Here is a 25,676-nt window from a genome sequence, read left to right on the forward strand (position 1 = left end):
AAGTATGCATGGTATGATCTCAATTCTTGTATACTTATGAAGGGCTGTTTTGTGACCCAGTATGTGATCTATCTTGGAGAATGTTCCATGTACACTCGAGAAGAAAATATATTCTGTTGCTTTGGGATGCAGAGTTCTAAATATATCTGTCAAGTCCATCTGATCCAATGTATCATTCAGGGCCCTTGTTTCTTTATTGATCATGTGTCTAGATGATCTATCCATTGTTGTAAGTGGGGTATTAAAGCCCCATGCAATTACCGCATTCTTGTCAATAAGGTTGCTTATGGTTGTGAGTAATTGTTTAATAAATTTGGGGACTCCCATATTCGGCGCATAGACATTTATAATTGTTAGTTCTTCTTGATGTATAGACCCTGTAATTATTATATAGTACCCTTTTTCATCTCTTGTTACAGCCTTTAAGTTAACGTCTAGTTTGTCTGATATAAGTGTGGCCACTCCAGCTTTCTTTTGACTTCCAGTAGCATGATAAATAGTTCTCCATCCCCTCACTTTCCATCTGAAGGTGTCCTCAGGTCTAAAATGAGTCTCTTGTAGACAGCAAATATATGGGTCTTGTTTTTTTATCCATTCTGATACCCTATGTCTTTTGGTTGGCGCATTTAGTCCATTTACATTCAGCGTTATTATTGAAATATATGGGTTTAGAGTCATTGTGATGTCCGTAGTTTTCATGCTTGTAGCGATGTCTCTGGTACTTTGTCTCACAGGATCCCCCTGAGAATCTCTTGTAGGGCTGGTTTAGTGGTGACGAATTCCTTCAGTTTTTGTTTGTTTGGGAAGACCTTTATCTCTGCTTCTATTCTAAGTGACAGACTTGCTGGATAAAGGATTCTCGGCTGCATATTTTTTTCTGTTCATCACATTGAAGATCTCCTGCCATTCCTTTCTGGCCTGCCAAGTTCCAGTAGAGAGATAGGTCATGAGTCTTATCAGTCTCCCTTTAAATGTTAGAGCACGTTTATCCCTAGCTGCTTTCAGAATTTTCTCTTTATCCTTGTATTTTTCCAGTTTCACTATGATATGTCGTGCAGAAGATCGATTCAAGTTACATCTGAAGGGAGTTCTCTGTGCCTCTTGGCTTTCAATGCCTTTTTCCTTCCCCAGATCAGGGAAGTTCTCAGCTATGATTTCTTCAAGTACACCTTCAGCACCTTTCCCTCTCTCTTCCTCCTCTGGAATACCAAGTATGTGTAGATTATTTCTCTTTAGTGCATCACTTAGTTCTCTAATTTTCTCCTCATACTCCTGGATTTTTTAATCTTTTTCTCACCTTCTTCTTTTTCCATAATTTTATCTTCTAGTTCACCTATTCTCTCCTCCGCCTCTTCAATCTGAGCCGTGGTCATTTCCATTTTATTTTGCAGATCACTAATAGCATTTTTTAGCTCCTCCTGGCTGTTCCTTAGTCCCTTGATCTCTGTAGCAATAGATTTTCTACTGTTCTCTATACTGTTTTCAAGCCCATCAATTAATTTTATGACTATTATTCTAAATTCACTGTCTGTTATATTGTTTAAATCCTTTTTGATCAGTTCATTACCTGTCGTTATTTCCGGACGTTGTTTTGAGGGGAATTCTTCTGTTTCGTCATTTTGGATAGTCCCTGGAGTGGTGCGGGATGCGGGGCACTTCTCCTGTGCTGTCTTGAATAACTTTCGTTGGTGGGCGGGGCTGCAGTCAGACCTGATGTCTGCCCCCAGCCCACCGCTGGGGCCACAGTCAGACTGGTGTGTGCCTTGTCTTCCCCTCTCCTAGGGGCGGGATTCACTGTGGGGTGGCATGGCCCGTCTGGGCTACTTGCACACTGCCAGGCTTGTGGTGCTGGGGATCTGGCTTATTAACTGGGGTGGATCGGCGAGGGGCAGGCTTAGCTCGCTTTTCCTTCAGAGATCCGCTTTGGGAGGGGCCCTGCGGCACTGGGAGGAAGTCACCACCATCCCCGGAGGGATGGATCTGCAGAAGCACAGCGTTGGGTGTTTGCCCGGTGCAAGCAAGTTCCCTGACAGGAACTGATTCCCTTTGGGATTTTGGCTGGGGGATGGGCGAGGGAGATGGCGCTGGCCGAGTGCCTTTGTTCACCACCAAGTTGCGCTGTGTCATCCGGGGCTCAACACCTCTTTCTCCCATTGTCCTCCAGCCCTCCCATTCTCCGAAAAGAGCTGTTAACTTATAACCTTCCAGATGTTAAGTCCCGCTTGCTGTCCGAACACACTCTGTCCGGCCCCTCCGCTTTTGCCAGCCAGACTCGAGGGCTCTGCTTTGCCTGAGGGCTGCCTGGCTGCCCCTCTGCCCCAGCTCCCTCCTGCCAGAGCACTGCCTCTCTGCCCTTCCTACCCTCTTCCGTGGGCCTCTCGTCTACACTTGACTCCGGAGAATCCGTTCTGAATTGATTTTCTTGAGGGCTCTCGTGCCTGCTGGGTCTGGATATCTATTTCCTTCCTCAGATTTGGGAAGTCTCAGCTATTATTTCTTCGAATAAATTTCTCTTCCCTCCTTTCCCTCTTCTCCTTCTGTGATCCCTTTAATGCAAATGTTGTTACACTTGCTGGTGTCACTCAGTTCCCTTAATCTAGTCTCATTTTTTTATTAATGTTTTTTCTCTCTCCTAATAAGTTTGATTATTTTTCATTACTCCCATCTTCCAGCTCACTGATCTGTTCCTTTGCTTCTCTAGTCTACAACTTACTCTTTTTTAGTGTATTTTTAATTTCAGTTACTGTGTTCTTCATCTCTGATTCATTCCTTTTTATTTTTTCTAACTCTTTCTTGAAGTTCTTACTGAGGTTCTCCACTCTTTTCTCAAGTCCAGTGAATATCTTTATGACTGTTACGTTAAATTCTCTATCAGGCATATTAGTTGTCTGTTTCATTTGGCTCTCTTTCTATTATTTAATTTGGGGCATATTCCTCTGTCTCCTAATTTTGTCAGGGTGTCTGTGTCTGTTTCTGTATGTTAGGAAAATCAGCTACTTGTCCTGCTATTCAAATAATGGCCTTATGAAGAAGAGGACCTGTAGTGCCTTATAGTGCATTGTCCCCTGTTCACCAGAATCAGGCACTTCAGGGATATCTCCTCAGTGTACTATGTATTCCGTGTTGTTGTGGTTGAACTCTGTTTGCCTTTGGTCCAGTTATCTGCAATGGCCTTGTTGTTGTGGGCAGGGTTTGGTCCCTGTGCTGTAATGGGCCATTATGGGGTCACCTTGGGTTTGAGTCGGGTCAGACCAGATGCCTGCACTCAGCATGTTTGTTAGAACTGTAATCACAGTGAAAAGCAGGACACTCTCCCTGCATTGTCCCTTGGAAGGCTTTTATTGGTAGGCAAGACCTAACAGTCAGACCAGATGTCTACCTCTAGTTTGTCTGTTGGGGAGTACAGTGACCCTGATCTACTGGGATTTCTCTGTGTGTTGCCCCTGTTGAGGTTTTTGTTGGTGTTTGGGGCCAGCAGTCAGATGATATATCTGCCCCCAGGTTGGGGCCACAGTTGAACTGGTGTGTGTGGTTATCTTCTCTTCTCCTCAGGGCAGGAGTTGTTTTAGAGTGGTGCTGGCTACTGGGCTGCTTAAACAATGCCATACTTTTGGCACCTCCCTGGATGGACTCCCATCTAGTGGAGATGGTTGGATGGAGCAGATCTGTAGGAGAAAGTGGGGGCAGGATGCACTGTCAGCAAGCGTGGTGGAAAGTGTTTGGGCTGCTTTCCACAAGTGTCATTGCATCTAGACTGGTGAGCAGAGGAAAGAAATGGTGCCAGCCAGCAATTTTGTCCTTGTATAAGGTTCACAAAGAAACTTACCTTTTCTGCACAGGCTCTGAGACCAGCAAAGAAATCTTCCTGTATACCCCAGGTACCTCAGAAACTGCTGCTTCTGTGCTGTAACTTGATGAGGTTTTTGTCAGACTGTCTTTTTAATGCCAGGGACCCAGTTTTTAATAGCCTTTTGGCTTTCACAGAGCCGAGCCTGCTCATTTTTAATGTTTCCTATGTTAAGCCTCACTGATAATAAAAATTTGCAAAGTTAAGCCCATCTAGTTTCAGAGTCAAATGTTATAGGAATTCATCTTCCCAGTGTGGTCACCCATGCCTGGGGTGCTGAGTGTGGGGTTTGCTGCTCCTCCTCTTCCATGCCTGCTGTCCCTCTCTCCTGTAGGCAGTCTTACAGATTAGTTTGTTTCTTGACTGTGTTTCTGCCCTTCTACCATCTTGATTTGGCCTCCTCTCTACATTTAACTCTGGAAAACCTGATCTGCCTGTCTTCGGTCATTTTCTGGGTTATTTACATTGATGTGGGTGTTATCTAGGTGTGTGCATGGGACAGGGTGAGCCCGGGGTCCTCCTACTCCATGATCTTCCCCAGCATTTGACATTTTAAGTATTATATTCCATGACATGGACCTCCTTGGGTTCATCTTGTTTGGAACTCTCTGTGCTTCTTGGACTTGGATGTCTATTTCCATTGCTAGGTTAGGGAAGTTTTCTGTTACTATTTCCTCTAATAATTTTTTACACCTGTCTCTCTCATTCTTCTGGGACTCCTGTAATTCTTGTTTGCTTGATGTTGTCCAAGAGATCTCTTAATCTATCTTCATTTTTATTAAAGTTGTTTTTTCTTTTTGTTGTTCATCTTGCGTGTTTTCCATTACCTTTTTGTCTAGATCACTGATGCTTCTTTTGCATTTTATGATCTATTGTTGATTCCCTCTAGTGTGTTTTTTATTTCAGTTATTGTATTCTTCAACTCTGATTGGTTCTTTTTAATATTTTCTATCTCTATGTTGACAGTCTCACTGAGTTCTTCCCTCTTTGTTCCAACCCAATGAGTGTGTTTACAGTCATTACTTTAAATTCTTTATCAGGCATATTCCTTATCTCTGTTTCATTTATTTATTTTTTCTTAAGTTTTTTCCTGTTCTTTCTTTTGTAACATATTTTTTCTGTATCTCCATTTTGCTTGACTATCTTGTTTATATGGATTAGGCAGAAAGACTACTTCGCCTAAACTTGAAGGAGTAGTTTTGTATATGGTGTCACCTATGTTGACTGTGTGTGCTTGGTGATGGTTGCTGGCTGGCTGGAGGTATGGCAATATATGCTACTTACTGTTTGGAACTGTGGCTTTTTACAAAAAGAAGGAAAAAATAAAAGAAATAAAAGAAAAAACCCAAAAAGAACAAAAATAAGAATAAGACTAATTTTAAAAATTTTAAATTTTTAAAAAATAATAATTTAAATAAAATTTATATATGTAGCTTATTTTCTGTGCCCCAGCTCCATAGAGGCTGGTGTGGTCTTATAGACTCTGGGTTCACTGAGGTCTTGAGCTCATTGTGAGCCAGACCCTGTTCTGGTCTGGGCTTTTTTTTTTTTTTTTTTTTTAAATTCAAGTGAGTTAACATACAGTGTAGTCTTTGCTTCAAGGGTAGAACCCAGTGATTCATCTCTTACATAGGACACCCAGTGCTCATCCTGAAAAGTGCCCTTAATAATGTGGGCATTACCTACAATAATGAGTGCCATCACTCATTTAACCCATCCCCTCACCCACCTCTCCTCCTTGGGCAACCTCAGTTGTATTTAAGAGTCTCTTATGGTTTGCCCCCTCTCTTTATCTTATTTTTTCTTCCCTTCCCCTATGTTCATCTGTTGAGTTTCTCAAATTCCAGATTTGAATGTGGAATCATATGATATCTGTCTTTCTCTGACTCACTTATTTCATTTAGCATAATACCCTTTAGTTCCATCCACGTTGTTGCAAAAGGCAAGATTTCATTATTTTTCATTGCCAAGTAGTATTCCATTGTATTTATATACCTCATCTTCTTTACCCATTCATCAGTTGACGGACATTTGGGCTCTTTCCATAATTTGGCTGTTGTTGATAGCATTGCTATAAACATTGGGGTGCATGTGCCCCTTTGAATCAACATTTTTGTATCATTTGGATAAATATCTAGTAGTGCAATTGCTAGGTTATAGGGTAATTCTATTTTTAATTTTTTGAGGAACATCCACACTGTTTTCCAGAGTGGCTACGCCAGTTTGCATTCCCACCAACAGTGCAAAAGTGTTCCCCTTTCTCCATATCCTCACCAACATCTATGGAAACTCCTGAGTTGCTAATTTTAGCCACTCTGACAGGTGTAAGGTGGATCTCATTGTGGTTTTGATTTGTATTTCCCTGATGGTGAGTGATGTTTAGCATCTTTTCATGTGTCTGTTTGCCATCTGGATGTCTTCTTTGGAAAAATGTCTATTCATGTCTTCTGCCCATTTCTTCACTGGATTATTTGTTTTTTGGGTGTTGAGTTTGGTAAGTTCTTTATAGATTTTGGATACTAACATTTTATTCCATATGTCATTTGCAAGTATCTTATCCCATTCCATCAGTTGCCTTTTAGTTTGGTTGATTGTTTCCTTTGCTGCTTAGAAGCTTTTTATCTTGATAAGGTCCCAATAGTTCATTTTTGCTTTTATTTCTCTTGCCTCCAGAGACATGTCAAGTAAGAAGTTTCTGCAGCCAAGGTCAAAGTTATCACTGCCTGTTTTCTCCTGTAGGATTTTGATAGTTTCCTGTCTCACATTAAGGTCTTTGATCCATGTTTAATTTATTTTGGCATATGTTGCAAGAAAGTGGTCTAGTTTCATTCTTCATGTCACTGTCCAGTTCTCCCAGCACCATTTGCTGAAGCGACTATCTTTTTTCCATTGGGTACTCTTTCTTGATTTGTTGAAGATTAATTGGCCATATATTTGTGGGTCCATTTCTGGGTTCTGTATACCATTGATTTATGTGTCTGTTTTTGTGCCAGTACCATACTGTCTTAATGATTACAGCTTTGTAATACAGCTTAAAGTCTGGGGTTGTGATGCCTCAAGGTTTGCTTTTCTTTTTCAACATTATTTTGACTATTTGGGATCTTGTGTTTCCATAAAAATTTTAGAATTGTTCTAGCTCTGTGAAGAATGCTGGTGTTATTTTATAGGGATTGCATTGAATGTGTAGATTGCTTTGGGTAGCAGAGATATTTTAACAATACTTGTTCTTCCAAACTATGTGCACGGAATGTTTTTTCCTTTGTGTTTTCAATTTCTTTCATAAGCTTTTTATAGTTTTCAGCATACAGATCTTTTACCTCTTTGCTTAGGTTTATTCCTAAGTATCTAATGTTCTTTTTTTAATTTTTTTTTAATGTTTATTTATTTTTGAGACAGAGCGAGACAGAGCATGAGCAGGGAAGGGGCAGAGAGAGAGGGAGACACAGAATGTGAAGCAGGCTCCAGGCTCTGAGCTGTCAGCACAGAGCCCGATGCGGGGCTCGAACTCACGAACTGTGAGGTCATGACCTGAGCCGAAGTCGGACGCTTAACCGACTGAGCCACCCAGGCGCCCCGGTATCTAATGGTTTTTGATGCAGTTGTAAATGGGATCAGTTTCTTGATATCTCTTTTTGCCCCTTCATTATTGGTGTATAGAAATGCAACCTATTTCTGTACATTGATATTATATGCTGCGACTTTGTTGAATTCCTGTATCAACTCTAGCAGTTTTTGGTGGAGTCTTGTGGGTTTTCCATAGAGTATCATGTCATCTGCAAAGAGTGAAAGCTTGACTTCTTCCTTGCCAGTTTGGATGCCTTTTATTTCTTTTTATTGTCTGATTGCTTAGGCTAGGACATCCAGTACTTTGTTGAACAGCAGTGGTGAGATTGGATGCCCTTGTGTGCTCCTGATCTCGGGGGAAAGCTCTCAGTTTTTAGCTATGGGCCTTTCGTATATGTTCCTTCTATTCCTACTTTCTTGAGGGTTTTTATCAAAAAACAATGCTGTATTTTGTTAAATGCTTTTCCTGCATCTGTTGAAAGGATTATATGGTTCTTATCCTTTCTTTTAGTAATGTGGTATATCACATTGATTTGTGAGTATTGAACCAGTCCTGCAGCCCAGGAATAAATCCCACTTGATCATGGTGAATAATTCTTTTAATGTACTGTTGAATTTGAATTGCTAGTATCTTGTTGAGAATTTTTGCCTCCAGTTTCATCAGGGATATTGGCCTGTAGTTCTCCTTTTTAGTGGGGTATTTGTCTGGTTTTGGAATCAAGGTAATGCTGGCTTCACAGAATGAGATTGGAAGTTTTTCTTACATTTCTATTTTTTGGAACAGTTTGAGGAGAATAGATATTAACTCTGCTTTAAATGTCTGATAGAATTCAACTGATGAATGGATAAAGAAATTGTGGTTTATATACACAATGGAGTACTACGTGGTAATGAGAAAGAATGAAATATGGCCCTTTGTAGCAATGTGGATGGAACTGGAGAGTGTTATGCTGAGTGAAATAAGCCATACAGAGAAAGACAGATACCATATGTTTTCACTCTTATGTGGATCCTGAGAAACTTAACAGGAACCCATTGGAGAGGGGAAGGAAAAAAAATAAAAAGAGAGGTTAGAGTGGGAGAGAGCCAAAGCATAAGAGACTCTTAAAAACTGAGAACAAACTGAGGGCTGATGGGGGGTGGGAGGGAGGGGTCGGTGGGTGATGGGTATTGAAGAGGGCATCTTTTGGGATGAGCACTGGGTGTTGTATGGAAACCAATTTGACAATAAATTTCATATATTTAAAAAGAAAAAAAGAATTCCCCTGGGAAGCTATCTGGCCCAGGACTCTTATTGGGAGATTTTTGATAAACTAATTCAATTTCTTTGCTGGTTATGGGCCTGTTCAAATTATTTATTTCTTCCTGTTTGAGTTTTGGTAGTGTGTGAGTGTCTAAGAATTTGTCCATTTCTTCCAGATCGTCCAGTTTGTTGGTATATAATTTTTAATAGTATTCTATAATAATTGTTTATATTTCTGTGGTGTTGGTTGTGATCTCTCCTCTTTCATTCATGATTTTACCTATTTGGGTCCTCTTTCTTTTTGAGAAGTATGGCTAGGGTTTTATCAAATGTTGATAGGATCATATGGTTCTTATCCTCTCTTTTATTAATGTGGTGTATCACATTGATTTGTGAATAATGAACCAGTCCTGCATCCCAGGAATATTGTTTTTTTTCTTTCAAAAACCAGCTCTTAGTTTCACTGGTCTGTTCTTTTTTTTTCTTCTTTTGGATTTTATTTCATTTATTTCTGCTCTTATCTTTATTATATCCCTTCTTCTCCTGGCTTTGGCTTTATTTGCTGCTCCTTTTCTAGCTCCTTTAAAACAAGATCCATCTATATGTTGCTTATAAGAGACTAATTTTAGACCTGAGGACACCTGAAGATTGAAAGTGAGGGGATGCAAAACCACCTATCATGCTAATGGACATTAGAAGAAAGCCCGAGGAACCATGCTTATATCAGACAAGCTAGATTTTAAAACAAAGACTATAAGAGATGAAGAAGATCACTGTATCAGAATTAAGGGGTCTATCCATGAAGAAGAGCTAACAATTGTAAATATTTATGTCCCCTGAAAGAACCTAAATATATAAATCAATTAATCACAAACATAAGCAAACTTATTGATAATACCATAATTGTGGGAGATTTTAATACTCCACTTACAACAATGGACAGATCATCTAAGCAGAAAATCAACAAGCAAACAATGGCTCTGAATGACACATTGGACCAGATTGACTTAACAGATACATTCAGAACATTTTAACCTAAAGCAGCAGAATACACATTCTTCTCAAGTGCGCATAGAACAGGCTCCAGAATAGATCACATGTTGCGTCATACCCCTCAACAGGTACAAAAATATTGAGATCATAACCATGCATATTTTCGGATTGCAATGGTATGAAACTTGAAATCAACCACAAGAAAAAATTTGGAAGGCCCTCAAATACGTGGAGGTTAAAGAACATCCTACTAAAGAATGAATGGGTTAACCAGGAAATTAAAGAAGAAATTTAAAAATACATGGAGGCAAATGAAAAGGAAAACATGGCAGTCCAATCCTCTTGAGATGCAGCAAAGGCAGTCCTAAGAGGAAAATACATTGCAATTAAGGCCTATCTCAAGAAGCAAGAAAGGTCCCAAATATACAACCTACCTAATTTTCTATCCATCTGGGATTTTAAGGGGGAGAGGAAGAGATCATCCCCACAGCCCCTTGGTCCTTTTCAACCATAGCTTCCCCTACCCCCCCCTCCGCCACCATGCCCCAGTACAATCAGGGCTCAGGTGGGCTTTCAGATCCTTGCCTTGCTGAGGTCACAAGCTCACTGTGACAAGTGGGAGTGCCAGTTATGGCATCAGGATCCACTGGTTATGGTGTCCAGACCCTTCTTTGTTGTGGGCTTTTAAGGTGGAGGGGGAGAGAGCTCCTTGGCTCTTTTAAATCCTGTTTTGTTTTTGTTTTGTTTTGTTTTGTTTTGTTTTGTTTTGCTGTGCCCCAGTGCAATTGGGGCTAGAGTGGTCTTGTGGACCAAGGGCTTGCTGAGATCACAAGTTTGCTGTGACAACTAGACCTACCCATTATCATGTCTGGACACTGCTGTGGTCTAGGCTTTGTTGTCTCTTTTATATACTAGTTGCTCTTTTAAACTGCAGCTTTTTTTCTGTGCCTAAGAACAGGAATCTGTCCCAGGTTCCTCAGTATTATCCCTTCCTACTGCCATTTGCAGTATCCTGGGGTTTGGACTTCCCCTTTGTTACCGTGGCTCTGTTTCTCTTGCTGTTTTCCTGCTCTTCTCTCTGTCTTTGGTTTTCAGAAGCTGTTCAGTCAGCCCTCAGATTTTCTTCAAGAGGAATTGTTCTATTAATAGGTGTAATTTTGTGTGTTCTGTGGAGGAAGTGAGTTTTTCAAGGTTTTCTTCCTATAGGTCACCATCATGGACCAGAACCTCTTAATTGTGTTTTATCCTCTTTTCTTGATTAAGTTAGTTAGTGGTTGGTTTATTTTTTGACTCTAGATTACTTTGAGAATGGATATATTAACAGTATTGAATCTTTCCATCCATGAATATGAAATATTTATCATGAATTTAGATCTTCTTTAATTTCATCCAGAAATGTTTTGCAGTTTTTAGTGTACAAGTCTTAATATTTCTTCTGTTTATTGTTTCTTCTGTTAATATTACTACATTCCTTCTATTAAATTTATTCCTAAGTATTTTTTATTTTGATGCTATTTCATATATAATTATTTTCATTACTGTTATACAGAAATGCAAAAGATTTAAAAAAAATTTTTACGTTTTTATCTTTTTATAAAAAACAGGGCTCAATTCCACACCCCTGGGATCATGACCTGAGTTGAAATCAAGAGTCAGATGCCCAACCTACTGAGCCAGTCAGACACTCTACAAAAGATATTTTTGTATTTTGTTCTTGTATCCTGATACTCCGTTGAGCTTGTTTATTAGTTTTAGTGTACAGGATTTTAATGCCTGCACATAAAGACTAGTTTTACCACTTTCTTTTAAATGTGGATACTTTTTATTTCGTTTTCTTGTTGGACTGCATTGGATATAACCTACAGTCCAATGTTGATTAAAAGTAGTGAGAGTGAACATTTGCCTTACCAATCTTAGGGGGAAAGCACTTAGTCTTTCACCATCGAAGTGTGTTGTTAGGTAAGTTCCTTTCTATTCCTAGTTTGTTCAGAGTTTTTATTAAGAATGCATTTTAGGGGCGCCTGGGTGGCTTAGTCGGTTGAGTACCCAAATTGATTTTTACTCAGGTCATGATCCCAGGGTCTTGGGATCGAGCCCCGCATCAGGCTCTGTGTTGAGCGTGCAGCCTGCTTAAGATTCTCCCAACCTCTGCCCCTCTCCCCAGCTTTCTCTCTCTCAAAAAACAAAAATGCATTTTAGATTTTGTCAAATACATTTTCTGCATCTTTTGAAATGATCGTGTGATTTTTCTTGATTGGACGTATTTATTAATATGGCTTATTACATTAATTGATTTTCAGATGGGAAAATCCCACTCTGTCATAGCACATGGTCCTTTTTTGTCTGTTGCTGGATATGGTTTCCTCATATTTTGTTGAGGATTTTTGCCTCTGTATTCATGAGGAATGGTAATCTGTTGTTTTCTCATCTTGTGATGTCTGTCTGTCTTTGGTATGAACATAAAACTGACCTCATAGAATATCTTGGGAAGTTTCCTTCCTCTACCTCCTCCTCCCACTTTTTTTTTTCCTGAAAGAGTTTGTGAAAGATCGTTATAATTTCTTCTTTTAAGTATTTGGTAGAATTCACCAGTGAAACAATATGGGCCTGGGTTTTTCTTTTTAGGAAGAGTTTTAATTACAAATTCAATTTCTTGTTATAGGTATTTTCAGTTATTCTTTCTCCTTCTTGGATCAGTTTTGGTAATTTGTGTCTTTCTAGGAATTTTTCCATTTCATTTAAATTGTGTAATTTGTTAGTATAAAATTATTTATGGTTGTAATAGTTTATATTGCCTTATATGGCAATGAACTTTGCAGATGCAGTGATTAGGATTTTGAGATGGAGAGATTATCTTGGATTGAGTTGGGCCGTAAATGTAATTTGTAATCACATATGTAATCACAAATGTAATCACAAATGTCTTTGTAAGAAAGAAGTAGAGGTATGCTGTTGAAGACATATCTAGTAGCGGAATTTCTGGATCATAATTATATATATGCTCAACTTCAGCACATAATACCAAACAGGTTTTCAAAGAAGATAGACCAATTTATATTCTGTATAAGAATTCTAGTTACTCCACATTCTTGCCACCTGATATTGTCAGTCTCTTTATTTTTAACCATCCAAGAAATGTGTTAATGGTATCTCTTTGTGGTGTTAACTTTTTTCCCCTGATGACTAATGAGGGTGAGTTCCCTTCCAAATGTTTATTAGCCATCATATAAAGTCTTTTGTGAAATACTTATATTTCTCTTGGATTGTTTGCCTTTTTCTTTTTTTCTTTTTTTTATTTTTTTTAATTTTTTTTATTTTTTAATATATGAAATTTACTGTCAAATTGGTTTCCATACAACACCCAGTGCTCATCCCAAAAGGTGCCCTCCTCAATACCCATCACCCACCCTGCCCTCCCTCCCACCCCCCATCAACCCTCAGTTTGTTCTCAGTTTTTAACAGTCTCTAATGCTTTGGCTCTCTCCCACTCTAACCTCTTTTTTTTTTTTTTTTTTTTTTTCCTTCCCCTCCCCCATGGGTTTCTGTTATGTTTCTCAGGATCCACATAAGAGTGAAACCATATGGTATCTGTCTTTCTCTGTATGGCTTATTTCACTTAGCATCACACTCTCCAGTTCCATCCATGTTGCTACAAAAGGCCATATTTCATTTTTTCTCATTGCCACGTAGTATTCCATTGTGTATATAAACCACAATTTCTTTATCCATTCATCAGTTGATGGACATTTAGGCTCTTTCCATAATTTGGCTATTGTTGAGAGTGCCGCTATAAACATTGGGGTACAGGTGCCCCTATGCATCAGTACTCCTGTATCCCTTGGATAAATTCCTAGCAGTGCTATTGCTGGGTCATAGGGTAGGTCTATTTTTAATTTTCTGAGGAACCTCCACACTGCTTTCCAGAGCGGCTGCACCAATTTGCATTCCCACCAACAGTGCAAGAGGGTTCCTGTTTCTCCACATCCTCTCCAGCATCTATAGTCTCCTGATTTCTTCATTTTGGCCACTCTGACTGGCGTGAGGTGGTATCTGAGTGTGGTTTTGATTTGTATTTCCCTGATAAGGAGCGACGTTGAACATCTTTTCATGTGCCTGTTGGCCATCCGGATGTCTTCTTTAGAGAAGTGTCTATTCATGTTTTCTGCCCATTTCTTCACTGGGTTATTTGTTTTTCGGGTGTGGAGTTTGATGAGCTCTTTATAGATTTGGGATACTAGCCCTTTGTCCGATGTGTCATTTGCAAATATCTTTTCCCATTCCGTTGGTTGCCTTTTAGTTTTGTTGGTTGTTTCCTTTGCTGTGCAGAAGCTTTTTATCTTCATAAGGTCCCAGTAATTCACTTTTGCTTTTAATTCCCTTGCCTTTGGGGATGTGCCGAGTAAGAGATTGCTACGGCTGAGGTCAGAGAGGTCTTTTCCTGCTTTCTCCTCTAAGGTTTTGATGGTTTCCTGTCTCACATTCAGGTCCTTTATCCATTTTGAGTTTATTTTTGTGAATGGTGTGAGAAAGTGGTCTAGTTTCAACCTTCTGCATGTTGCTGTCCAGTTCTCCCAGCACCATTTGTTAAAGAGACTGTCTTTTTTCCATTGGATGTTCTTTCCTGCTTTGTCAAAGATGAGTTGGCCATACGTTTGTGGGTCTAGTTCTGGGGTTTCTATTCTATTCCATTGGTCTATGTGTCTGTTTTTATGCCAATACCATGCTGTCTTGATGATGACAGCTTTGTAGTAGAGGCTAAAGTCTGGGATTGTGATGCCTCCTGCTTTGGTCTTCTTCTTCAAAATTACTTTGGCTATTCGGGGCCTTTTGTGGTTCCATATGAATTTTAGGATTGCTTGTTCTAGTTTCGAGAAGAATGCTGGTGCAATTTTGATTGGGATTGCATTGAATGTGTAGATAGCTTTGGGTAGTATTGACATTTTGACAATATTTATTCTTCCAATCCATGAGCAGGGAATGTCTTTCCATTTCTTTATATCTTCTTCAATTACCTGCATAAGCTTTCTATAGTTTTCAGCATACAGATCTTTTACATCTTTGGTTAGATTTATTCCTAGGTATTTTATGCTTCTTGGTGCAATTATGAATGGGATCAGTTTCTTCATTTGTCTTTCTGTTGCTTCATTGTTAGTGTATAAGAATGCAACTGATTTCTGCACATTGATTTTGTATCCTGCAACTTTGCTGAATTCATGTATCAGTTCTAGCAGACTTTTGGTGGAGTCTATCGGATTTTCCATGTATAATATCATGTCATCTGCAAAAAGTGAAAGCTTGACTTCATCTTTGCCAATTTTGATGCCTTTGATTTCCTTTTGTTGTCTGATTGCTGATGCTAGAACTTCCAGCACTATATTAAACAACAGCGGTGACAGTGGGCATCCCTGTCGTGTTCCTGATCTCAGGGAAAAAGCTCTCAGTTTTTCCCCGTTGAGGATGATGTTAGCTGTGGGCTTTTCATAAATGGCCTTTATGATCTTTAAGTATGTTCCTTCTATCCCGACTTTCTCAAGGGTTTTTATTAAGAAAGGGTGCTGGATTTTGTCAAAGGCCTTTTCTGCATCGATTGGCAGGATCGTATGGTTCTTCTCTTTTTTTTTGTTAATGTGATGTATCACGTTGATCGATTTGCGAATGTTGAACCAGCCCTGCATCCCAGGAATGAATCCCACTTGATCATGGTGAATAATTCTTTTTATATGCTGTTGAATTCGATTTGCTAGTATCTTATTAAGAATTTTTGCATCCATATTCATCAGGGATATTGGCCTGTAGTTCTCTTTTTTTACTGGGTCTCTGTCTGGTTTAGGAATCAAAGTAATACTGGCTTCATAGAATGAGTCTGGAAGTTTTCCTTCCCTTTCTATTTCTTGGAATAGCTTGAGAAGGATAGGTATTATCTCTGCTTTAAATGTCTGGTAGAACTCCCCTGGGAAGCCATCTGGTCCTGGACTCTTATTTGTTGGGAGATTTTTGATAACCGATTCAATTTCTTCGCTGGTTATGGGTCTGTTCAAGCTTTCTATTTCCTCCTGATTGAGTTTTGGAAGAGTGTGGGTGTTTAGAAATTTGTCCATTTCTTCCAGGTTGTCCAATTTGCTGGCATATAATTTTTCATAGTATTCCCTGATAATTGTTTGTATCTCTGAGGGGTTGGTTGTAATCATTCCCTTTTCATTCATGATTTTATCTATTTGGGTCATCTCCCTTTTCTTTTTGAGAAGCCTGGCTAGAGGTTTGTCAATTTTGTTTATTTTTTCAAAAAACCAACTCTTGGTTTCGTTGATCTGCTCTACAGTTTTTTTAGATTCTATATTGTTTATTTCTGCTCTGATCTTTATGATTTCTCTTCTTCTGCTGGGTTTAGGCTGCCTTTGCTGTTCTGCTTCTATTTCCTTTAGGTGTGCTGTTAGATTTTGTATTTGGGATTTTTCTTGTTTCTTGAGATAGGCCTGGATTGCAATGTATTTTCCTCTCAGGACTGCCTTCGCTGCATCCCAAAGCGTTTGGATTGTTGTATTTTCATTTTCGTTTGTTTCCATATATATTTTAATTTCTTCTCTAATTGCCTGGTTGACCCACTCATTCGTTAGTAGGGTGTTCTTTAACCTCCATGCTTTTGGAGGTTTTCCAGACTTTTTCCTGTGGTTGATTTCAAGCTTCATAGCATTGTGGTCTGAAAGTATGCATGGTATAATTTCAATTCTTGTAAACTTATGAAGGGCTGTTTTGTGACCCAGTATATGATCTATCTTGGAGAATGTTCCATGTGCACTCGAGAAGAAAGTATATTCTGTTGCTTTGGGATGCAGAGTTCTAAATATATCTGTCAAGTCCATCTGATCCAATGTATCATTCAGGGCCCTTGTTTCTTTATTGACTGTGTGTCTAGATGATCTATCCATTTCTGTAAGTGGGGTGTTAAAGTCCCCTGCAATGACCACATTCTTATCAATAAGGTTGCTTATGTTTATGAGTAATTGTTTTATATATCTGGGGGCTCGGGTATTTGGCGCATAGACATTTATAATAGTTAGCTCTTCCTGGTGGATAGACCCTGTAATTATTATATAATGCCCTTCTTCATCTCTTGTTACAGCCTTTAATTTAAAGTCTAGTTTGTCTGATATAAGTATGGCTACTCCAGCTTTCTTTTGGCTTCCAGGAGCATGATAAATAGTTCTCCATCCCCTCACTCTCAATCTAAAGGTGTCCTCAGATCTAAAATGAGTCTCTTGTAGACAGCAAATAGATGGGTCTTGTTTTTTTATCCATTCTGATACCCTATGTCTTTTAGTTGGCGCATTTAATCCATTTACATTCAGTGTTATTATAGAAAGATATGGGTTTAGAGTCATTGTGATGTCTGTATGTTTTATGCTTGTAGTGATGTCTCTGGTACTTTGTCTCACAGGATCCCCCTTAGGATCTCTTGTAGGGCTGGTTTCGTGGTGACAAATTCCTTCAGTTTTTGTTTGTTTGGGAAGACCTTTATCTCTCCTTCTATTCTAAATGACAGACTTGCTGGATAAAGGATTCTCGGCTGCATATTTTTTCTGTTTAGCACACTGTAGATATCGTGCCAAGCCTTTCTGGCCTGCCAAGTTTCAAAGGAGAGATCAGTCACGAGTCTTATAGGTCTCCCTTTATATGTGAGGGCACGTTTATCCCTTGCTGCTTTCAGAATTTTCTCTTTATCCTTGTATTTTGCCAGTTTCACTATGATATGTCGTGCAGAAGATCGATTCAAGTTACGTCTGAAGGGAGTTCTCTGTGCCTCTTGGATTTCAATGCCTTTTTCCTTCCCCAGTTCAGGGAAGTTCTCAGCTATAATTTGTTCAAGTACCCCTTCAGCACCCTTCCCTCTCTCTTCCTCCTCTGGGATACCAATTATGCGTATATTATTTTTTTTAGTGTATCACTTAGTTCTCTAATTTTCCCCTCATACTCCTGGATTTTTTTATCTCTCTTTCTTTCAGCTTCCTCTTTCTCCATAACTTTATCTTCTAGTTCACCTATTCTCTCCTCTGCCTCTTCAAGCCGAGCCATCGTGGATTCCATTTTGTTTTGCATTTCGTTTAAAGTGTTTTTCAACTCCTCGTGACTGTTCCTTAGTCCCTCGATCTTTGTGGCAAGAGATTCTCTGCTGTCCTGTATACTGTTTTCAAGCCCAGCGATTAATTTTATGACTATTATTCTAAATTCACTTTCTGTTATATTATTTAAATCCTTTTTGATCAGTTCATTAGCTGTTGTTATTTCCTGGAGATTCTTCTGAGAGGAATTCTTCCGTTTGGTCATTTTGGAGAGTCCCTGGCATGGTGAGGACCTGCAGTGCACTTCCCCTGTGCTGTGGTGTATAACTGGAGTTAGTGGGCGGGGCCGCAGTCCGACCCGATGTCTGCCCCCAGCCCACTGCTGGGGCCACAGTCAGACTGGTGTGTGCCTTCTCTTCCCCTCTCCTAGGGGCGGGATTCACTGTGGGGTGGCGTGTCCCGTCTGGGCTACTTGCACACTGCCAGGCTTGTGTTGCTGGGGATCTGGCGTATTAGCTGGGGTGGGTAGGCAAGGTGCACGGGGGCTGGAGGGGCAGGCTTAGCTCACTTCTCCTTAGGTGATGCACTTCAGGAGGAGCCCTGTGGCAGCGGGAGGGAGTCAGATCCGCTGCCGGAGGTTTGGCTCCGCAGAAGCACAGAGTTGGGTGTTTGCGCGGAGCGAGCAAGTTCCCTGGCAGGAACTGGTTCCCTTTGGGATTTTGGCTGGGGGATGGGCGGGGGAGATGGTGCTGGCGTGCGCCTTTGTTCCCCGCCAAGCTGAGCTCTGCCGTCCGGGGGCTCAGCAGCTCTCCCTCCCTTTGTCCTCCAGCCTTCCCGCTTTCCGAGCAGAGCTGTTAACTTATGACCTCCCAGACGCTAAGTCGCGCTTGCTGTCGGAACACAGTCTGTCCGGCCCCTCCGCTTTTGCCAGCCAGACTCGGGGGCTCTGCTTGGCCGGCGAGCCGCCCCTCCGCCCCGGCTCCCTCCCGCCAGTCCGTGGAGCGCGCACCGCCTCGCCGCCCTTCCTACCCTCTTCCGTGGGCCTCTAGTCTGCGCTTGACTCCGGAGACTCCCTTCTGCTAATCCTCTGGCGGTTTTCTGGGTTCTTTAGGCAGGTGTAGGTGGAATCTAAGTGATCGGCAGGACGCGCTTTGAGCCCCGCGTCCTCCTACGCCGCCATCTTCCGGAACCGCCTGTTTGCCTTTTTCTTAACTAATTTCTATAAGTTTGTATATATATTCTAGTTACAGGCTCTTTGTCAGTTATACTATACATGTTGCAAATATTTTCTCCCAAATATCTTATGTATGACATCTTTTGATAAGCAAAAGTTATTAAATTTAGTGTAGTTTAATGTATCAAACTTGTTTTCTTTATGGTTATTGCTCTTTGCATTGTTTTGAAGAGCTTCTTCCTCAGCCGCATGAAAATATTCTCTTGTATTATCTTGTAATTGTTTTTCCTTTGACATTGAGATCAACAGTTCACCTGTAACTGATTTTTTTGTGTGTGGTGTGAGATACAAGTCAGGTTTTCTTTTCTTTTCTCTCTCTCTCTCACCTCCTTCCTTTTATTCTTGTATTCTTTCTTTCTGTATTTTTTTCATGGTGATTAATACTTGACCTACCTTAGATTGTTTTTTCTCCCCTATTCTGCAGTACCAACTTTGTCACAAATGAAATACCCATGTGTGGGTCTGTTTCTAGACTCTAATCAGTTTCTTTGGTGCATTTATCTATATTTTTGCTAATGCCTTCAGACATTAAGAAATAATGTCCTTAATTCTTTAATTTTTAAATACTTCATTTTGTTTTTCTTCAAGATAGTTTTGGCTATTCTTGGTCTTTCCATTTCCATTTTAGTTTTTGGAAAAGTTCATCAATTTCTTTAGGAAAACTTATTAGGACTTTGATTTTGGTTGCATTGAAACTATAGTTCAGTTTGAAGAGATGAATTATTTTGAGTTGACTCTTGAACAGTATGGGGGTCAGGGACACTGATCCTCATGCAGTTGAAAAATCCATGTATAACTTTTGATTCCCCCAAAATTTACTACTAATGTCTACTGTTGACTGGAAGCTTTACTGATAATATAAACAGTTGATTAACACATATTTTGCATGCTAATATGTATTGTGTACTATATTCTTACAATAAAATAAGCTAGAGAAAGGAAAATGTCAAGAAAAATCATAAGAAAATGAAAATATAGTATTGTATATTGAATATTGTATATTCATATATACGTATTCATTCATATAGAATGAATATACATTCATGTGTATATGAATGAATATTCATTCATATATACATTCATATAGTATTGTATATTGAATATTGTATATTGAATATTCAATTGTATATTGAAAAAAATCATGTATAAATGAACCCATGCAGTTCAAATTTATGTTGTTTGATGACCAACTGTATATATATATTGTGATGCAATATTTACATAGAACATATAAATATATAAGTAATACATAAGCATAGCAGTATTTATATGTTTATATGTAAATATGTATATTGTACATAAGTATATGTATCTCAGTATAATATACCTATGTATGTTATACAAATACAATATAATAAAGTAATAAAACTATGTCTTGCTTCTTTATGCTTTTACACTTACTTATTCTGTCTAGGCTTCTCTCCTTGTAGTTCTTAACTATTTTCCTCTTGCGACCCACTTGACATATCATCACTTCTTTCCCTAACACTCTTTCTCCCCACTCCCCTTGTTTGCCAGGTGTTTATGAGATACTTCTTCTTCTTCTTCTTCTTCTTTTTTTAAGTAGGCTTTATTTAAGAAGGTTCCCAGCACAGAACCCAATGTGGGACTTGAACTCATGACCCTGAGATCAAGACCTGAGCTGAGGTCAAGGGTCGGACACTTAACTGACTGAGCCACCCAGGTACCCTGATATACTTCTTAGGCATCCTGTATGGGGCTTGGTACTGGAATCTTACCTCTTGCTCCTCTTCTGCTCCAGGGTTGTGGCCATTAGTATTTGCTAAAAAGTGGACAATCAAATGAAGAACTAAGTATCAGCTTTATCTAAGGCTTTCTGTAATGAGTCTAAATGGGAAACTTAATGGAACTCCTACCTCCATCTCAAATTGAAGGCAGCATGTATGAAATGGAGAAGGTGAACCTGTTTCATTCTTAGCAGACTGTGCCTAGTTGAAATATGCATAGAAACTGGCAGCTTAAAGCCCCCTGAAGTCAGATTTAGGAAAGTGAGACAAATTATGGGCATTTACATGTGACTCTGTATCAGTATATACAATCTTATCAGTAAAAAACATGTGAACATCTGTCACCAGTGTTTGCATATTTATTTATATATTACATAAATGTGCTGTAATTTACTATGTAAAATCTACAATATACAAAAACTTAAAAGTGATAGCCAATATTTCTAAAAATGATTTCCATTTTATTATTAGTGGTACAGAATTCAATAAGCATTACTATTTTGAAAAGCATGATCTAGTATTTGTGATGTAGTGATTTGGAGGTCTGGTGCTTAGGCAAATTTATATCCGTATATCGTTTTTAATGCTATTATATTTGAAAAAGATACTTTCAAAGATTCGAAATTTCAAGTGGAAGAGGTGCATCTTGGTTGTGCTTATTAGTAAACCACATTACTCCTTTTTCTTTTTCTTTTTAAATATTTATTTATTTAAGCAATCTCTACACCCAGTGTGGGGCTTGAACTCACAACCCCAAGATCAAGAGCTGCATGCTCTTCTGACTGAGCCAGCCAGGCACCCCCACATTCTCATTTTTCATTTTTATTCTATTATGCGAAGTTTTTAGTCCAGATTTTATCAGTAAAATGTTACCTTTTCTGAGTAATTAGTTCTGGCAAACTAATTGGAAGGCATTCCATTCTTTTTTATATTTAGAAGGAAAAATCGTCTAATCTGCTCAAACCCTTCCTTTGTGAGATTTTTTAAACAAACGAGGAAATTGTTTCTAAGTTTTTAAAGTGTGATACCTTGAGCTTGTAGGGATCATAGCACATTTGCACACACACAAAATTACATTAGATGAAAATATTTCCAATAGTTTTCAAAATATTCTCCACATTAGTTCATTTCAAAAAGATAGTTATTTTGATACTCATTAAAATGTAACTATCCTACTCTGAAAAGACAGATTAAGAAATACATATTTTAAAACATTTGCTAGTTTACATACTGCTGATAAATCTTTGTCATTACAAAAAAGTTTATATGGAACATTTGTCTTTTTGGAAAACCAAAGTACATGGTAAGTCTTTATGTTTGCCAACTTTTAAAAATATTTTGCCATGAAATTTTTTATGATCAGCTCTTGTCTATTTGTAAAGCACACAATATGTTACTTAAGGTAGTGTGAATTGGTCAATACACTTAACTGGCAAATGAAATATCCAGAACTCATGAAGGCAATGATATGCGCCTCTCTGAACATCAAACTCACACTTTGCCTCAGAATATTTGTCTACTGCTTATAGTCAGTTATATATGCTTACTTTATGGTTAAAGAAAATTGTTAAATTCTAATATTTTTTTTCCATACTCTAGGGGATAATCCCTGGGCTCTGCTGTGAATGTCATTGTTTCATGGGAACAGAACCACAGAGGGTGAAAGAGAGTCATTGCTCCTGAGCTTGGGCGGGGAAAAGAGGACTTAAATATTTTATAGAGTTAATAATTCCAGGCACTTGTAGTTTGCACAATGAATGGGAGGGTCTGAGCAATCAAATTAAGTTACTCTTTTTCCCATGTAGGAGATCTGGGTTCAATAAAGAAAAAATAAAGATAAAACTCTGTTTTTTCAGCAATTGTTTTTCTTCTTTTTTTTTTTTAAGAAATGGAAGGCATCTATGTTGTTTTTTTTTAATTTTTTAAAATGTTTGTTTATTTTTGACAGAGAGAGAGAGAGAGAGAGAGTGAGAGCATGAGCGGGGGAAGGGCAGAGAGAGAGGGAGACACAGAATTGGAAACAGGGTCCAGGCTCTGAGCTATCAGCACAGAGCCCAACGCGGGGCTCGAACTCACGGACCGCGAGATCGTGACCTGAGCTGAAGTCGGATGCTCAACCAACTGAGCCACCCAGGCGCCCCCAGCAATTGTTTTTCTTATAGAGAAGCAATAATTGTTTTCTTCACTTATCTCTCTTAAACTCCAGGCTGAACTTATTAAAGGCAAGAACACTTCAAAGGAGAATCAGCACAGTGCCAGGCATATAGTTATGCCAGCACATTAGTAAATGTTAATTAACGTAAGGACATTAATTAAGGTTTCCATTAGGGCTAGGAAGTAGAAATATATGGGGGAAAAGGTAAATGTGTAGGCTGGTGGATTTTCAAAGAAAACTAGAACAGAGGAGAGTAGTCAAAAAAGTCACTGGGGATGAAATACAGAGAACAATGTGAGTGAATGTACAGAGGTATTGCGAGAGACTTTTATTCAAGGGGCTTTGAATAAGGGGCCTTTCATAGTGGAAGGCATAGTGGAATTAACTGAAATAAAAATTCTCTGCAGGTTCAGGAAAAATTCTAGGTGGTATAAGTAGGCCTTATGAGACTAGTCTTCAGAACTTTTACTCAAGATTCTGATGGAATTTTGGCAAAGAATTGTTTTGCTTGTGTTGCTGTCACTGAAGACAACTCTGCTCAGATGAGGAAGGAAAAGTAAAGAGGTAGTGATCTGAGGGGCAAGGCAATATTTTTGCCACATAATTAAGGATAAATTGAGAATCAGTATTCTAAAGGAATTACTCCCCCTCCCCAATTATTTTGTATTTATTAAAAACCACATTCAAAGTAGACTTCCATAATAAGAGGGTCCATAGAAAGTTGAGAGTCCACATTAAATACACATGTAATGTACCACAGTTTGATAGTTTTGTTACAACATAGTGGTTGTCACTCAGTTATCTTAAACTACAAATTATACAAATACATAAAAATCATATATATAAAGTCCATTAAACCAGTCAGATGCAGCAATGGCAATGATAGCAAAATGATCTAGGACATATACAACAAGTTTTTTCAGTACAACCAAAGTGTTTGTTATTTACTTTGAAGCAAAAATTTCAACATAACTAGGGATTTATTATATACATCAAAACAGAACAATTCTTAAAAAGACACATACCAACAGACTCCTGGGAAGTTAATGTTTATAAGTAAGGCCATACTGATTCAAGTTAGCAAAAGTTGGGGATAAATACAATTCTCCTTTCAGGTTAGGTTTTTAGTAGGTTTTTCCCTAGTTCCTTTGCCTTTCCCCTCCATTCACTTTAATGCTCTTTCTCTTTTAAAATCTATACTAAAATGTCTTGAAAATTTTAAAAGCTAACCATCATGTGTAGTGACCAGAGCCCTTAAGAACAAAGTTAAATTCAACCCACAAATATCAGTTAGTGAAATTACTCTGGAGGAAATCACACAACTAAGAACCAAAGCCATTTGCCCACTGCTCCATTCCTATGTACCTACTATTCCAAAGGATTAAATTCCAATTCCTTCAGTGGCTGATGAACTGGGTGAATATTGGGATAACTTACTTGCAAGCACGATCACTGTCCTCTGTGGAATATGGTCTCAAGTCCATGTCAGATTGAGACTAAGATGTGGTAATGATGGTCAGTTTTAGTTAGCAAGGAGAGTTCATTATTCATGGTATCATACACTTCTTTCCTCTCTCATGACTCCTTTAATGATCTTATATTTAATTGTTTACGTTTTGCCTTTCTGTTAATTTATTGATAAACTTATTGAGGGTAGGGATGAGTTTTCTAGTTATATTCTACTGCCTAGACTAATACCTGATAAATACTAGATACTCAAAATATTTGTTGAAGTAAACTTTTATCTAGTTTTTGTTTGCCTCCTAAAGTCTTATATTAATTTATTTACATTGTAGATGCTGAGAAAAACTCTTAGAGGGTCTGAAAGTGAAGAACTGGAAGTAACACCTCAAGTTCCAACTTTGGTACCATTTGGGGATGTGGTATGTGTGACTAATCCTTAGTAAACCTGTACAAATTATTTCTTATTTTATGTGAAGACTAGTTAACATTTATTATTTGATTCTCAAAAAGTATATGTAGAAAATATTTCTGATAACACATTTGTGAATTTTTCATTTTTTCATTGAGTTAGAAAAGCATTCTAATCACTGAAATTAGGGAAAACATCTTGATTCACAGGCAAAAAAAATGTTTTCTAATTCAAAAACTGAATTCCCAAACTCTAGGTACATCAGAGTCACCTAGGATACTTATTCAAAACATTGATTCTTGGCCCCCTCTTAAAATCTGCTAACTTGGAATCTGAGAGTGGGGCCTAAGAATCAGTATTTTTATTGTGCTTGTCAAGTGATTATATTGTCAGATTTAGGAGCCTTTGAGCTACAATTTGAAAATTGACTCCACACCTCTCCCTTATCCCCAAAATAGTAAGTCCCAGGAACAAAAGGGAAACACGCTCATGAATTATACATATACACACAGACACACAGGTAGGATCTAATGTCTATTCTGAGAAGTAGAAAAATCTGTTTTTTCTTTTGGGTGCTATGGAGTATAGGACATGAGGATCTATGTATATTTAGAACTAGCAAATGTGGAATTCTTTTACAGCTGTCTTTATTTGTGAACATCATTAGAATAGTTAATGGGTATGAAGTGAGAGTTTCTCTAATCTCTCTTCTCTAGATCCTATCATATACTGTACATTTTTTTTATTAAAAATATATGATGAATTTAACACCACGTTTTTTGGGGAGAAAAAGTAAGACTGTATTAATATATACTTTTTTCTTTTTCTTTTTCTTTTACAAAATGAGCATTTATCCATGTAATTATATAGCACTTTCCTACATCACAATGAAAGTTGGAGTATAAGCCTTCACTGTCCAAATCTAAACTTAGAAAAAGACTCTTTGAAATGCCTTTGGGCTG

General features: G+C 38.5%; 1 protein-coding gene across 6 annotated transcripts in view; it reads left to right on the forward strand.

The window, feature by feature from the left end:
- The window catches only part of C2CD6 (C2 calcium dependent domain containing 6), a 153,832-nt gene that overhangs the window by 8,622 nt on the left and 119,534 nt on the right, over positions 1 to 25,676 (forward strand). For 4 of the 6 annotated variants that reach the window (XM_053906297.1, XM_053906309.1, XM_053906302.1 and 1 more), the window contains exon 2: positions 24,638 to 24,724. In XM_053906297.1, coding sequence (XP_053762272.1) covers positions 24,638 to 24,724 — 87 coding nt within the window. Of the gene's footprint in view, positions 1 to 23,365; positions 23,406 to 24,637; positions 24,725 to 25,676 lie in introns of those variants that run through there. The other 2 variants (XM_019439204.2, XM_019439201.2) reach the window with 2 other exon arrangements.

This window comes from Panthera pardus, unplaced genomic scaffold (assembly GCF_024362965.1).
Source record: "Panthera pardus isolate Hobbes unplaced genomic scaffold, ASM2436296v1 HiC_scaffold_10, whole genome shotgun sequence".
Taxonomy (NCBI): Eukaryota; Metazoa; Chordata; class Mammalia; order Carnivora; family Felidae; genus Panthera; species Panthera pardus.